We start from the raw sequence: 14979 nt of genomic DNA on the forward strand, positions 1-14979 counted from the left end.
ATAATTAATAACAATAATAAAAAACAATGATCATTAAAAGTGCATTCTATTGTTTTATTTTTTGTGATATATGATAATATATTGCACCACACACACACACACACACACACACACACACACACACCCACACAGCATTAAAGTCACGATGCAAGACAACAGACCTGCCAGGTCCTTCAGAGACTTCAACCCACTTAATATTTCACTAACACACTCACAGAGACAACCACACACTGCAGACCCTTTCTCTCAGTGTGTGTGTGTGTGTGTGTGTGTGTGTGAGAGAGAGACAGAAAGTAGGGCTGAATTATAAATGAGATAATAATAAAATAAAGGATGTATAATATTAAAGGCACATTATAATAGAAACCTTAATTCACTTATAATACATTATTTTCTACTGGGGTGTAACGATGCACTCTGCTCACGATTGAATTCACCGTTCACCATACCAAGTTACGACTCAATGACTAATGACAGAAATAATGAGACTTTTTCTTCTTTTTTATTTGTTAAGTGTACAAACAATGAAAATTCACCTTGTATAAATGCTCACTGTATTAAAGTAGAGTAAAGCGCTTCAGTTTATTTGCAGTAAGCTTAGGTTTCCACATTTCCACTAAAGCTGGATGCAGCAGCATTAGCATTAGCATTATCGGCTATCCGCTAGTGCTAGCTACCCGCTACACAGCACTACACTGAGAAAAACCCTGAGTGTTCTGGTAAGCCAGGGCACTATCAGCTAGCGGTTTGTCTCACGTAGCTTGTTTTAAAGCTACACAGTAAACTCGCAGGCTACAGTCTGATAAACTCACCTCTGAAGGCTAAAGAGTTAGCGATTAGCGCAGCTAGCGGCTAATGCTAATGCTGCTTCAATCTCGGTGCTGGAGAAACTTCACTGAGTCTCCTGTATAACTCTGTACTTCAGCAGAGTGACTTTACTGCTCCTTAATACCTGACTGATAGAATTCATACATAAGGAGCACTAGATTATAAGGAGCTCTGATGATTTTTGGTCAAATTAAAGGATTTTAAGTGGCACCCCTATAGTGCAAAAAATACGGTAAAAAGTTTTTTGTGTATCTTTCAAGTGTTTCAGTGTTTTATTTGGTCACTTTTTATTTGAATTTGGCTGCATTTCAAATTCCAATACCCTCACTTTTCACTGTACTACTTTTTTTTTTTATCTGTTCTCCCTTTATGAGACTTGTGAGGGCTGGGTGGAGGACTTGTCGTCTTTCCTGGCCCACGAGAATCAAGACTGAAGACACAAAACTTTGTGCTGTGATCCCAGTGATCCCCACCTCCCCACACATAGCAGAAAAAGAAAAGCTCCTGTGTGATTGGCCTTCAGTCAAAAACGACTTTGCTTACGCCCACTGGCTCTCACAGCCTGAACTAGTGTGATTGGTGTGACCTCTGGTGTTCAAACAATGCAACTGCATAAGATTTCATAAACAGAACATGGTATTGTGTATGTTCCCACAATGCATCATGCAATTATGCTTTGTTACCTTGGTGTGTGACTGCAGAAGAAGGCTCGTTTGGCGTTGCACGGGTGCGCACTGTTCTGCCCGTTCTGGTCCAGAGACACGCAGACGTTCCCGTCCACCAGAGTGGCCCGGTCCCTCGCTCCGTCCTCCCCCGGCCGAGCCGGAGACCCGTCCACCAGTGCAGCGTCCCCGGAGTATCAACATCACTGAGACCCAGCCAGACGCCGCGCTCTCTGAACACACAATACAAACACACACACAGTATTTATATTTATTTAATACGTAATATTAATAATTATATATGTACTATATGTATTGTACATCTATGAAGGCCTATATGTATTATTGCCAATTTCTGCATGAGCCATATGAATATACAGTTATCTCACACTATGCATATATTATATATATATATACATACATACATACATATATGTGTATGTATGTATATAAGCGCGAGCATAAGGGGGAGGGGGAGCATATATATGCGCTTCTCAGGCAGGAGCAGTCTGTCACTCCCACAGACAAAGAGACAGCGCTGTGTATCTACTTCTTGTGTCAAGAATCAAAACATTGCAACGTGACATGTTTGATTGAATAGCTTTTAAAGTGCAGGACGGAACCATATCTAATACTCAGCCAAGGAGAGTGTATGATAAAGGGGTTTCTAAATAGTGAATGAAACAGGTGTGATCAATATTCTAAATATTACTGTGGTATAAAGTGTCATGTGACGTGTCATTTGATGAGATGAGTGAGTGATGTCAGTGTGAGGTGCATTCTGGGTAATTGAGTCCAGGAACAGAGTATCGGATCACAGATAATAAGAATCGCTGAATTGTGCATGAAAAAAAATGTGAACATTTGCATGTCAAAATATAATAAATACTGTGCAAAATTGTGAAAGTGTCTTTAGATATTGATATAATATTTTTACCAATATCGCCAAGGCTTTAATACTGTTCATACTGATATCATTATTATATATTTTATCAACCTAAATTAAGAAATATTAAGTAATACATATATTTGCATATCAACCAGCACTAGGTGACACTCACTAAAATGTAGCTAATAACGCTGGAATTGTAGATAAAGATAAAAAACTATACTGTCCTTCAAGTCGACGTGTTAACCATCGCACACACACACACACACGCGCACACACACACCACACACACACACGCGCACACACACACACGCACACGCACGCGCACGCGCACACAGAAAAATGCAGGCACAGTAATTGTGTTTTGATTTTTCTCTCAGAATGGTGTTTCTGATGGGACTGAAGCCAAACACTCACATCTGCGAAGGCCACAAACACACACACACACACACACTCACACACACAACACTCTATAAAAGTTAAAGCGTGAAAAGAGAGAGAGGAAGATATAGAGAACAGAGAGGAATAAAGAGTGTTGTGGTCGTTCTGCACAATCTTATATAAGCATGCATTGTGTGTAGTAGTAGTGTGTGTGTGTGTGTGTGTGTGTGTGTGTATGTGGTGTGTGTGTGTGTGTAGTAGTGTGTATGTGTGAATCCCATCTGGTACAGGTTAAAGAGGAAAGAGGAAAAAAACTGTTAAAAGTTCGTTCTCTCTCTCTCTCTCTCTCTCTCCTCTCTCTCTCTCTCTCTCTCTCTCTCTCTCTCTCTCTCTCTCTCTCTCTCTCTCTCTCTCTCTCTCTCTATCTCTCTCTCTCTCTCTCTCTCTCTCTCTCTCTCTCTCAAATTCAAAGTTGCTTTATTAGCATGACAAATTTTCACATTTGTATGCCAAAGCTGTGATTAACAAATATATATATATTCCTGACAAAATTTAACATAAGATAACTGTACAGGTAAATTTGAACACAAGTTGAAGTAAACAATTAAATTAATTATTATAAGAAAAAAAAAAAACACATATGATTTATAATAAAGAGTAATAGAGCTTGTAGTTCTGTACAGCAGTGTATCTGTGGTCACTCACTGTCCCTCAGGCTGTGGCAGGCCTGGACGTACTGCGCTGCCAGAGTGCAGCACTCACTGTGTTCCCCCAGCAGGTAGGGGAGTTTTTCTGGATCGGGGATGTTTTTAAATGCAGGTAATTTGTGGGTGAATTTGGTGTAGAATTGGGTTCTAATCTGGGAATATTTGGGACATTCTGTAAGGAAGTGCAGCTCTGTCTCTGGTCTGTTCAGTGGGCAGTGTGGGCACACTCTCTGCTCTTTGGGCAGCCAGGATTTCTTGTGCCTGCCCGTCTCTATGGCCAGGCTGTGGGCACTGAGTCTGTACCTGGTCAGGGTGGACCTCAGTTTGGGGTCAGTCAGGGTGCTCAGGTATTCCGCTGCTCTGTACTGACGGTTTAGGGCCGAATAACACTGTAGTTTACTCTGAGATTTAGTTTGAGTTTCCCAATAGCTGATGTAGTTTTTTTGGAGTTGTTTTGTAATTTGGTTGAATCTGATTGGTGTCTGGTCCTGAGTGTGTGGGGTGTTAGTGTGTGTTAGAGCTGTGTGTGTAAGTGTGTTAATGTGTGTGAGTGTAGAACTGTGCTTCAGGACCAGCTGAGTGAGGGGACTGGTGTCTTTGCTCAACTCTTGGTACTGCAGAGATTTATAATGGTAAGAGTGGGGGTCGCTGTGTTGTAAATGTGTCCAGAATTTGATTGCCCTTTTTTGTATTTTTAAAATCAGTGGAAATTGGCCTAATTCTGCCCTGCATGCATTGTTTGGGGTGTTTCTGTGAACCTTCAGAATAATTTTACAGAATTCTGCATGCAGGGTCTCAATTGGATGTTTGTCCCATTTACTAAATTCTTGGTTTGTAAGCGGACCCCACACTTCACTGCCATAAAGGGCAATAGGTTGAATTACAGACTCAAATATTTTTAACCAAATTCTAATTGGAATTTCTACAGGAATTTGTTGTTTTATGGCGTAGAAAGCTCTGCGTGCTTTTCCTTTCAGTTCATTCACTGCCAATGTAAAGTTTCCAGATGAACTGATTGTAATACCTAAATAATTGTAGTTTTTTGAATATTCAATATTATTTGTCCCTAATTTAAATATGTGCTTTTGCCCCTGAGATCTGGATCTTTTTTGAAATACTAAAATATTTGTCTTTTTTAGGTTTACTGCCAGGGCCCAGGTCTGGCAGTACTGCTCCAGCAGGTCCAGGTTCTGCTGTAGACCCTGTTCTGTGGGGGACAGCAGGACCAGGTCGTCTGCGTAGAGCAGGAATTTGATCTCTGAGTCGTGCAGAGTGAGACCCGGGGCTGCAGACTTCTCTAATATTTTTTCTATACTTTTATACTTTTCTATACTTCTCTCTCTCTCTCTCTCTGTCAGTTGGTATCTACAACTCTCTTCCTGTCTCTCTCTCTCTCTGTCTGTCGGTCTCTGTAACTCTCTCCCTGTCTCTTTCTCTCTCTCTCTCTCTCTCTCTCTCTGTCTGTCTGTCTCTATAACTCTCTTCCTGTCTCTTTCTCTCTCTTTCTCTCTCTTTCTCTCTCTCTCTGTCTGTCTGTCGGTCTCTATAACTCTCTCCCTGTCTCTTTCTCTCTCTCTCTCTCTCTCTCCCTCTCTCTCTCTCTCTCTCCCTCTCTCTCTCTCTCTCTCTCTCTCTGTCTGTCTGTCTGTCTGTCTGTCTGTCTGTCTGTCTCTATAACTCTCTTCCTGTCTCTTTCTCTCTCTTTCTCTCTCTCTCTGTCTGTCTGTCGGTCTCTACAACTCTCTTCCTGTCTCTCTCTCTCTCTCTGTCGGTATCTATAACTCTCTTCCTGTCTCTCTCTCTCTCCCTCTGTCGGTCTCTGTAACTCTCTTCCTGTCTCTTTCTCTCTCTCTCTCTGTCTGTCGGTCTCTGTAACTCTCTTCCTGTCTCTTTCTCTCTCTCTCTCTGTCTGTCGGTCTCTGTAACTCTCTTCCTGTCTCTTCCTGTCTCTTTCTCTCTCTCTCTGTCTGTCTGTCGGTCTCTATAACTCTCTCCCTGTCTCTCTCTCCCTGTCTCTCTCTCCCTGTCTCTCTCTCCCTGTCTCTCTCTCCCTCTCTCTCTATCTCTCTCTATCTCTCTCTATCTCTCTCTATCTCTCTCTATCTCGCTGGTCAGTAGAAGCCTATCCCTCAGATTAATGATGGGTGTGGAACGGGAGACGGGAAATACACACACTCTCTCTTTCCCTCTCTTTCACTCACACACACACACACACACACACACACACACACACACACACTACCACAGATAAACACACACAGGCCGGTGGTGTCTCCTCCCAACAGGGGTGTAACATGTTTCCATAGCTGTGCTTCAGCAGATGTGTAACAGCGTGTGTGTGTGTGTGTGTGTGTGTGTGTGTGTGCGTTTGCGTGTGCGGGTGTGTGTGTGTGTGTGTGTGTGTGTGTGTGTGTGTGTGTTCTCATGTTCTGCACTTCAGTGTAATCACAGGCTGGTTCCTCACCTCCTCCCTGCAGAACGCTGCTTCATATTGACTTGATGTGTTGAAGCTGAATCAGAAACCCTAATATTACAGCATCAACCTAGCAGCACCCTAGAAACCACCTGGAATACCATAGCAACCACCCAGCAACATTATGGCAACCAGCTAGCAACACTATTGAAACAAGCGTCCAGAATACCATAGCAACCACACAGCAACAGCACAGAAGTTCTATAAAAAAAAAACTTCGTTCTATAGAAATGATTTCTATTTAATTAGATTAGGTGTTGTAATTGTAATTGACTACTTCTAGTTAATATTTACCGTATTTTTCGCACTATAAGTCACACTTAAAATCCTGTAATTTTCCCAAAAATGATCAGTGTGCCTTACAATCCACTGCAATCCTTCCTCTTTCCATTAAAACAGGTCAGTGACCATCCACGTTGTGTTTTCTCTTGAAATTCCGGTAGGTAGGGAGGAACCGTCCGCGTCGCCGAAAACGGGTGGGTGGGGAAGGGTTAACAACGTTGAGGCTAGGGGGTGGGGAAAACTTTATCGACTAGTTCACGTAAGGTTTTACCCACTTTTAACATCACATTTCACCCAAAATGCAACGTTAAACATCCAACTAACAGCATCCGTTGTAATATTTGATTGAGGAATTAATAATCAGAGTTTATAACTTACTTTAAAAACAAGCTTACTCCAGCTCCACTTCACCACTCATAGACAGCTGAGATTTTGTGCTGCAGCTTCAGCACATTTTTTTTTCAATTCATAGACAACTTATCAAATCCATTTGACAAACACTTTACTAAGCTTCTACGTCAGTCTAAGCTCATATTTTATAGGTGGTGAACTTTTGTAAAATACAGCCACCACGAGTGGAAATCTGAGGTGTACGGAACACCGTTGCCTGTTTGTCGGCAGGTGTACGGAATACTGATGCACACTGGTGACAGGACTGAGGTCAGTTTTTTGGGGTTTTCTTTAAAACTATTGGTCCAAAAGTAACCAATCAAAATTTATTTTGGTTGCTAGGCAGATATTCCATAGTTTAGCCAATCACTGCAGCCTATTTGAACTCGGGTATTTTCGTAATATCCACTCAAACGCGGAAAATACCGAAAATGTGTACGGAATACCGTTCTCTTACGTTAGCTTGCTGCTAACCCTGGCTAGCACTGCTGGAGCAGTACTAGCATTAGTCGCTAAACGCACTAAGCGCTAGCTCTTTCACTGTTCAGAGGTGAGTATATCAGACTGTAGTCTGTGTGTTTACCGTGTTAAAACAAGCTACGTGGGATGAACCGATAGCTGATATCACCCTGGCTTACTGGGACCTCACAGAGTTCCTCAGTGTAGCAAAATCGGGCAGCATTTACTAGCACTAAGCGCTGCTAACTGCTGCTAGTGCTAGTGGTTAGCCGCTAATGCTAATGCTAATGCTGCTGCACCCAGCCTAAGTGGAAATCTGGAAATCTAAGCTTACTATAAATAAATGGAAGAGCTTTACTCACCCAAATGAACAGTTTTCAGGAGAGACATTTGTGTAGATTAACATCCACCACACAATGTTTTTTTTTCTCATTTAACTTAGCTTTAGTTGAATTAGAAGGAAACATGGCGACGCCCCTGTTTCTTACTAGTGTTGCATAATGCACCTTATAATCTTATATAATCTTATGTGCTTTATAGTGTGAAAAATATAGTTTAATACTATAATTTCAAACAAATGTAGGCAAATGCACAAAAGCACATTACATAGCTAAAAACTGAATCAGTTATTTTGACGTCCTATTTACTCCTATTACAGGTTTAAAAGTGTATTTCAAGGGAGTGCCAAGGGGTCTAGTGGTCTATAAAGCACTGCCACTATGATTGGTAGATTTCTGGTTTAAATCCTGGTCATGCAGCTTGCCCTTAGCTGCCGAAGGCCCGATAGAGTACAATTGTCCTTGCTCTCTAACTGGGTGGGTACAGTAGATGGCGCTCTTTCTTCCCCCTCATCACTCCTAGGGTGATGTGGATCAGCACAAGGCTGCGTCTGTGAGCTGATGTATAGGAACAGAATCGCTTCGCTTTCCTCCGAGTGCACTTGTGATAGGGGGTGTCTTAATGAGTGGGTTGGGTAATTGGCCTTGTAAATTGGTGAGTAAAAATGGAAAAAAAAAATACAATTAATTTAAAAGCGTATTTCACAGAAAATTGTGCAGTATTTTATTCAGTGTCTACAGGTTTTTTTTTATAAAATGCACTGTTATTATTTCGTCTGTGTTCCTTAAGAAACCAAATCAATAAGAAGGATTGAGATTGGTGATGCTCTCGGTGAACTGACACGCAGCCATCCAATTAATATTTCACACGTATCTGATATCCTGATGTAGGCTGAGCGGCGTGACTGGAGTCGGCCTGGTTTCTGAGCTGACAGGTTGGAGAGGTGAACAGCAGCCTCAGGCTGAACGATGATGATGAACCTCAGAGAGATAAAACCTCACAGAACCACTACTGACTGCAGACAAATCAGACGAATTATAAAATAATTTTCCCTCTTTACTACTAATCTGGAGATGGAAGTGTCCATCTGTCCATATATAGTGAAAGTGCACGTGTTCAGGTGCAGTTTCATGCATCTTGGCATCATGTTCTCCTCCACCAGTCTTACACACTGCTTTTGGATAACTTTATGCTGCTTTACTCCTGGTGCAAAAATTCAAGCAGTTCAGTTTGGTGGTTTGATGGCTTGTGATCATCCATCTTCCTCTTGATTATATTCCAGAGGTTTCCAATTTGATAAAATCAAAGAAACTCATCATTTTTAGGTGCTCTCTTATTTTTGTACAGAGCTGTATGAGCCACCTGGCCAAAACAACTCAAAACGACTAATTGGTGCAACTAAAAACTGGAGAATCAGGTCGCTTTTCGCAGGAGTTCTTCTTCTGGTCACGTCACGCGTCTTCACGTACTTACATCACACGTACAGCCTCTAAAAGAGGATACGGCTCAGTTTTACTGAACGCGAGCGGCTGGTGGAGCAATGGAGACTTCAGAAGAGGAAACTCAGAGCTCAGTAGCTCCTCCATTCACTCATAGTAAAACCAAAGAAACGAAGGAGTGAAGTTTCTGACTGAGCTCTCTCTCTGTCTCTCTCTCTCTCTCTCTCTCTCTCTCTCTCTCTCTCTCTCTCTCTCTCTCTGACTGAACATAACCTGGAGTCGGATTCATCCGCTCTGAAAGGAGACCGCATCACACCCGCCCAGTTTAAAATGATTCTGCTTGGTGCAATTACTCATTCTCACCAGAGAGGGCCCTAAATCCCCCAAATCCCAAAACTTACAGACATCAGATTTAACTAAAGAGTTAACACTGATCTCTCTCTCTCTCTCTTTCTCTCTCTCTTTCTCTCTCTCTCTCTCTCTCTCTTTCTCTCCCGTGTCCTCAGATCCATTATCACTCTCTATTCACAGGCTTCTGTTTTTATCCCCCAAAAACTCCCAGAAGGAACGAGACACAGACATCAGAAAGAAAAGAGCAAGTCAAAGGAGAGGCATGGGGGGCTTTCAGAGACCCTTATCAAACAACAGTCTGAGACACTGTGTTCCTGTGTGTGTGTGTGTGTGTGTGTGTGTGTGTGTGTGTGTGTGTTTCTGTGTGTGTGTGTGTGTGTGTGTTTCTGTGTGTGTGTGTGTGTGTGTGTTTCTGTGTGTGTGTGTGTGTGTGTGTGTGTGTGTGTGTGTGTGTTTCTCAGCAGTAGCTACCTCAATTTAGAAGTAGCTTTATGCATGCATCCACACACACACACACACACACACACACACACACACACACACACACACACACACACACACCAGCACACAGGCAATCTACAGGAATTTACATACTTTCCAGCCTAGATAGTGTCCACAGCTCTCTCTCTCACACACACACACACACACACACACTCTGCTGTGACGCACGTCTCAGTGGTGTAGTGTCAGTGCGGCACAGTGATGGACAGATCCCGCTGTAAAGACTTTTATAACAGTATTATATAACTGTAAATCTAAAGCCGTGACTCCCACTTTACCAACTTCATCATCTGCTCCATCCTTCATCACACAGAATCATATAACACCACATATATCACCATATTTATCACACTATAAGTTGCATTTAAAATCCTTTAATTAGGGGTGCCAGCAAGTGGTTCAGTGGTCTAAAGTGCTTCCACTATGAGCAGGGGGTCGCAGGTTCGAACCCCCGCTAATGCAGCTTTACCATCAAGCTGCCGGCGCTCAGAGGGAGCAAAATTGGCCCTGCTTCCTCCGGGTGGGTAGATGGCGCTCTTTCTCCATCACACCTAAAGGTGGCGCCGGGCGGCATGAGGCGTCTGTGAGCTGATGTATGGGAACCTAGCCGCTGTGCTTTCCTCCGAGCGCGCTAGCTGCTCAGGCAATTATTAATCAGCAGCAGTTTGAAAAAAGGGGTCACACGTGTCGGAGGAGGCGTGTGCTCGCCCGCATCCTCCAAGGGTCGCAGGTGCTACCGGTGATGAGGATGCACAAAGGGGTGGGACAACTGGATAACCAAATTGGGAGAAAATGGGGAAAAATCCGAAAAAAATGAAAAGAAATCCTTTAATTTTCCCAAAAATCATAAGTGCGTCTTATAATCCACTGCTCCTTATTTATGAATTCTACCAGTCAGGTATTAAGGAGCAGTAAAGCTACTTAAAGCTGAAGTACAGAGTTATAAGAGTGAGTTGTCAGTGAAGTTTCTCCAGCACTAAAGCTGGAGCAGTATTAGCACTGACTGCATTGATCGCTAAGCGCTAGCTCTTTCACCGTTCAGAGGTGAGTATATTGAACTGTAGTCTAACAGTGTGTGTTTAACATGTTAAAACAAGCTAAGTGGGATGAACCGCTAGGTATTTATCGTCCTGGTTTACCGGAAGACTCAGGGTTCCTCGTTGTAGCGCTAATGCTAATGCTGCTGCACCCAGCCTTAATGGAAATCTGGAAATCTAAGCTTACTGTAAATAGACAGAAGCGCTTTACTCACCCAAATAAACTATAAGAGTTTTGAGGAGAGAAATCTGTGTAGATTAACATCCAGCACTGGTTTGACTTTAAAAGATTTAAAATGATTTTTATTATTATTTTTTTTTTAATTACAGTTTTGTTTACTTAGATTAGCTTTACTTCAGTTAGTTAACCCCCAACACCAACAACCAGCGGCAAGACCTGCTTAATTAGAAGGAAAACATGGCGACACCCCTTACTAGTGTCGCATAATGCTCCTTATAATATGGGGCCACTTATGTAAGAAAATAGACCAGAAAATTGATTACAGTATATAAAACTCACTTTTTGTGCACTTTTGTATTTCTACTTGGGTCTCGACTGCCCCTATAAACACCATAAACACTTCAAACCCCAGAAAATGCATCCATCTGTTTTTTGAGAATCAGCTGAAAGAAATTTCAAGATGTCAGTAACCATCATTCGCTTCTATGAGCCGTTTGGATGCTTCTCCCTATACTTTGATATACTGTGATGTCACAACAAGAAAACATGCATAGAACCACCCTGGCTCCACCCCTCACCTCTCAACACCCTTCAAAGCCCCGCCCACTAGATCAGTTGAAGAAACATTTCCATTTCAGTCTCCTATTTAAGAACCTCAGACAATACACAGCAGGATTAGCCAGCAGACTTCTTCCGAGGGAGGGATCTTTACCTACTGTCTGTGGCAAGATGTACGTTTTTGTAGTTTGTAATATAGCTCTAGCTAACACTCAAGCTTTTGGTCAACGCTCAGTGAAAACAAAAGGAGTGGCCAGCAACAGCTTATTTGCATAAAAGTGACAGAGCCCTTAAATGGCTCGTTCTGAAAGGGACTGAAACTGGTAAGAATAGAGCTGGTAATATTTCTTTAAGAGTGATTTTGTGCAAAGAAGTTCATGAACATGTTGTTTATAGCTGACAGATGTATTGTAACTTGCGTAAAAACAGGTGTGTAGGTGTGTGTGTGTGTGTGTGTGTAACTCACTGTGTAATATGAGGGGCGAGCAGGTTCTGGACGTCTGAAGTTCTGACTATGGCGAGTTCTCCTCCGCGAGCTGAACACTGCCGCCGGGCCTCGGACCAGCTGAACTCGCCTGGAACCAGCTGGAAACATCTCGAGGAGTCAGCATGCCTCACAGCGTCCGACACACACACCGGCTCAGCTACACACACACATGGAAAAAACATCAAAACACGCACAAAGACAGAACTTAAAAAAAAAAAAAAAAAAAAAAAAAATCGTCATTCGAGCAAAGTCAAGTATCCAATCACAGCCTCTTCTCCTGATTAATGTCTTCAAAATTGTTCAATTTTAATCAAAATGTTACCATCTGTCAAACAGAAGCTGCAATCGCTAACATCTAGACAACATCAGCTGGTGTAGAAAACATTTAGATGACATCTACTTACAGCTGTAAACATTTACCCAACATTAGCTGCCGTAGTTACCATTTACCTAACATAATCTAAAGTAAACAAAATCTATCCAACCTCCAGTTACAGCTGTAAACCTCTATAGCTAGAGAAGTTAACATCTAGCTAACAAAAAGTTGATAACATTTAGTTAACATCAGCTGATATCTATCTTGAGCAGTTAACATTTAGAAAACACCAGCTAGTGTAGTAAACATCTAGATAACATAAGATACTGTATAGTGGTCAACAGCTATCTAACATTAGCTGGAGTAGTTAACATCTATCTAATATCTATCTAGCGAAGTAAACATTACGAAAATGTCAGTGAGTATTTAACTTATAAAAAACATCAGCTAGTGTACTAAACATCTAGCGAGCATAAGATATAGTGGTCAACTAGCTAGCTAACATTAGCTAGAACAGTTAATATCTAAACAAATCAATTTGTTTTCCACAATTAATCACAGATTCTCACTGGAGAGCGAAGATGCTGCAGTTTTTAGAAACAGTAGTTATGTTTCATAGTTACTGACCGCCAGGGCGGTGCTTAATGTGAATGTATTCCCTGCCGTGCCCACGGCGAACCGAGAGTTGTATACCAACGAAGTCACTACACGTGACACAGCGTGTGACGCAAGCGGGGTATAAATGCCCCCTGGCACTCGCTGCTCCTCCTCTTTTTCTTCTCGCCCAGAACCGATTGAGTGCAGCTCGCTTCAGAGCTCGGATTCCGACCTCTAGAGCTGTTTTTTCATCATCTTTTTCTTCTCCTTTTTTCTTCTCCTATTTGGATTACTCGTCGCCAGTACCCACACGAAGCTTGGGGCTCCAAGCTTCGGGTTACTGTGCATTTCCCGTCGAAGCTCGAAACCAGTGAGGACTCCCACCGTAGTTCTAACCTAGCTTCAGTACTCGTCCGCTGCCTCAGTTTATCGTGCGCTCGGTACACCGAGTTCACTTTGACCGCAGCGAAGCGCTCGGCGCCGGGATTAGCCTCAGCTAACGCCCCCACGAGCGGCTATCTACACTGTGGTGTCTTCGCCGGAGCCGACACGGTGAGTACTCTCTCCTTAGCTCTACTAGCGTTACGCCTCGCGAGCTATCTGACCTAGCTAGCTAGTGCTCGGTACACCGAGTTCATTTAGCCGGCTACGAATCGCTCGACGCCGGGGTTAACCAGAGGCTAGCGGCCCCACGAGTAGCTATCAGCCGAGCGGCTGTCAGCACTGCTGTGCCTTTTCGCCGGAGCCTGACACGGTGAGTACTCTCAACCGTAGCTCTAACTAGCGCAAACTCCTCGTGAGCTATCTGCTTCAGCTAGCTGGTGCTCGGTACACCGAGTGACTTAGCGGGCAGCGAGGCGCTCGACGCCCGAAGCGAGCCAGCGGCCACCGCGAGCGGCTGTCAGACCCCCTCCCGGAGCCGCGGCCTACCTAGCGCTGCTATGCTAGCCTCGATTAGCTGCATGCACTGCCAGGCCGTCCTGGAGCCCGACGACGGACACCGACTGTGCCCGTCGTGCCTGGGCTGGGACCATCTGCGCGAAGCGCTCACAGACCCATGCATCGACTGCGCGATGATTCCCATGGCTATCCGCCACGAGCGGCTAGCGGGCCTGGAAGCACGAAGCGAGGCATCCCTCCCCGCGACAACGCCCAAGGCTCGGGGAAAACGGAGCGCGGATAGCTCGTTAGAGCCACCGCGAAAAAAGAAAGGCTATGGAGCTCTCTCTAACCGTGTGGACTCGGTTGTATCGGAGTTACACCAGCTAAAGAACCTGATCTTAGCTATGAACAGCCAGACACAGGACCGAGCAGGTGAGAGCCCCTCGGTCGAGTTTAAGGAGTCTGTTTCGCCAAGGCGGGAGGCTGAGTTTGACGTTCTCTCAACGGCTGCCTCCAACGCGAACTTTACACAAGGGTCGGCTCTCGAGCACGAGATGGGGTTCGGATCTTTTCCGACCGATAGCTCTCCTGCACCCCCACACTCCCTGTCTTCGGATGGAGCCAAGGGAAGTGAGGACACACACCCCGCAGCCTCTCGCAGGGCTTCAGTGGAAGAGACGCTTAAGTTAGCCTTAGCTAGGCTAGGCCTGGATACACCAGCAGCAGGGAGCGTACGCTCTAACGCGCTGTTTAAACGCCTGGAAGCGGGTGCTTTCGCGGTGCCGCCTTGTCAGGACTTCGTGTCTGAATTCTCGGCTGCTTTTCAGAGCGAAAAAGCAGGTCGGCCGACGGAGACGGCGCGCTTGCTAGCATCCATGGCCGGAGCGGCTGACTATGGACTGGCCTCCATGCCTGCGATCGACCCCTGTGTGGCTTCCACGGTGGTTTCGCCAGACGAAGCGCTACGGCCGGAACCTCGCTGCCCGAGCGCGGAGTGTAGGCGCACGGACGAGCTGGTTGTTAAAATGCACAACTCAGCAACGCGGATGGGGAGACTGCTGAATTCCCTCTGCATCCTGCTTATTGCGCTGCAGAATTCCCCCGCATCCACGGAGGACTCAAATAGCTCGGAGGAGCTTCTGAATCTAGCCCTCTTGACCGCGGGTTACATGACCCACGATACTGGTCGGCTCGTCGCTACGAGCCTGCATGCTCGGCGC

The 14979-nt window shown here is 44.4% G+C and overlaps 1 protein-coding gene across 1 annotated transcript in view; it reads right to left on the reverse strand.

Annotated features, from left to right (window-relative positions):
* pkd1a (polycystic kidney disease 1a) overlaps nucleotides 1-14979 on the reverse strand; it is a 143151-nt gene that overhangs the window by 87919 nt on the left and 40253 nt on the right. Inside the window, 4 exon segments of the mRNA XM_049469223.1 lie at nucleotides 1415-1416; nucleotides 1512-1665; nucleotides 1668-1723; nucleotides 11944-12121. Of these exon segments, the coding sequence (XP_049325180.1) occupies nucleotides 1415-1416; nucleotides 1512-1665; nucleotides 1668-1723; nucleotides 11944-12121 (390 nt within the window).

Source organism: Astyanax mexicanus, chromosome 21 (genome assembly GCF_023375975.1).
Source record: "Astyanax mexicanus isolate ESR-SI-001 chromosome 21, AstMex3_surface, whole genome shotgun sequence".
Taxonomy (NCBI): Eukaryota; Metazoa; Chordata; class Actinopteri; order Characiformes; family Acestrorhamphidae; genus Astyanax; species Astyanax mexicanus.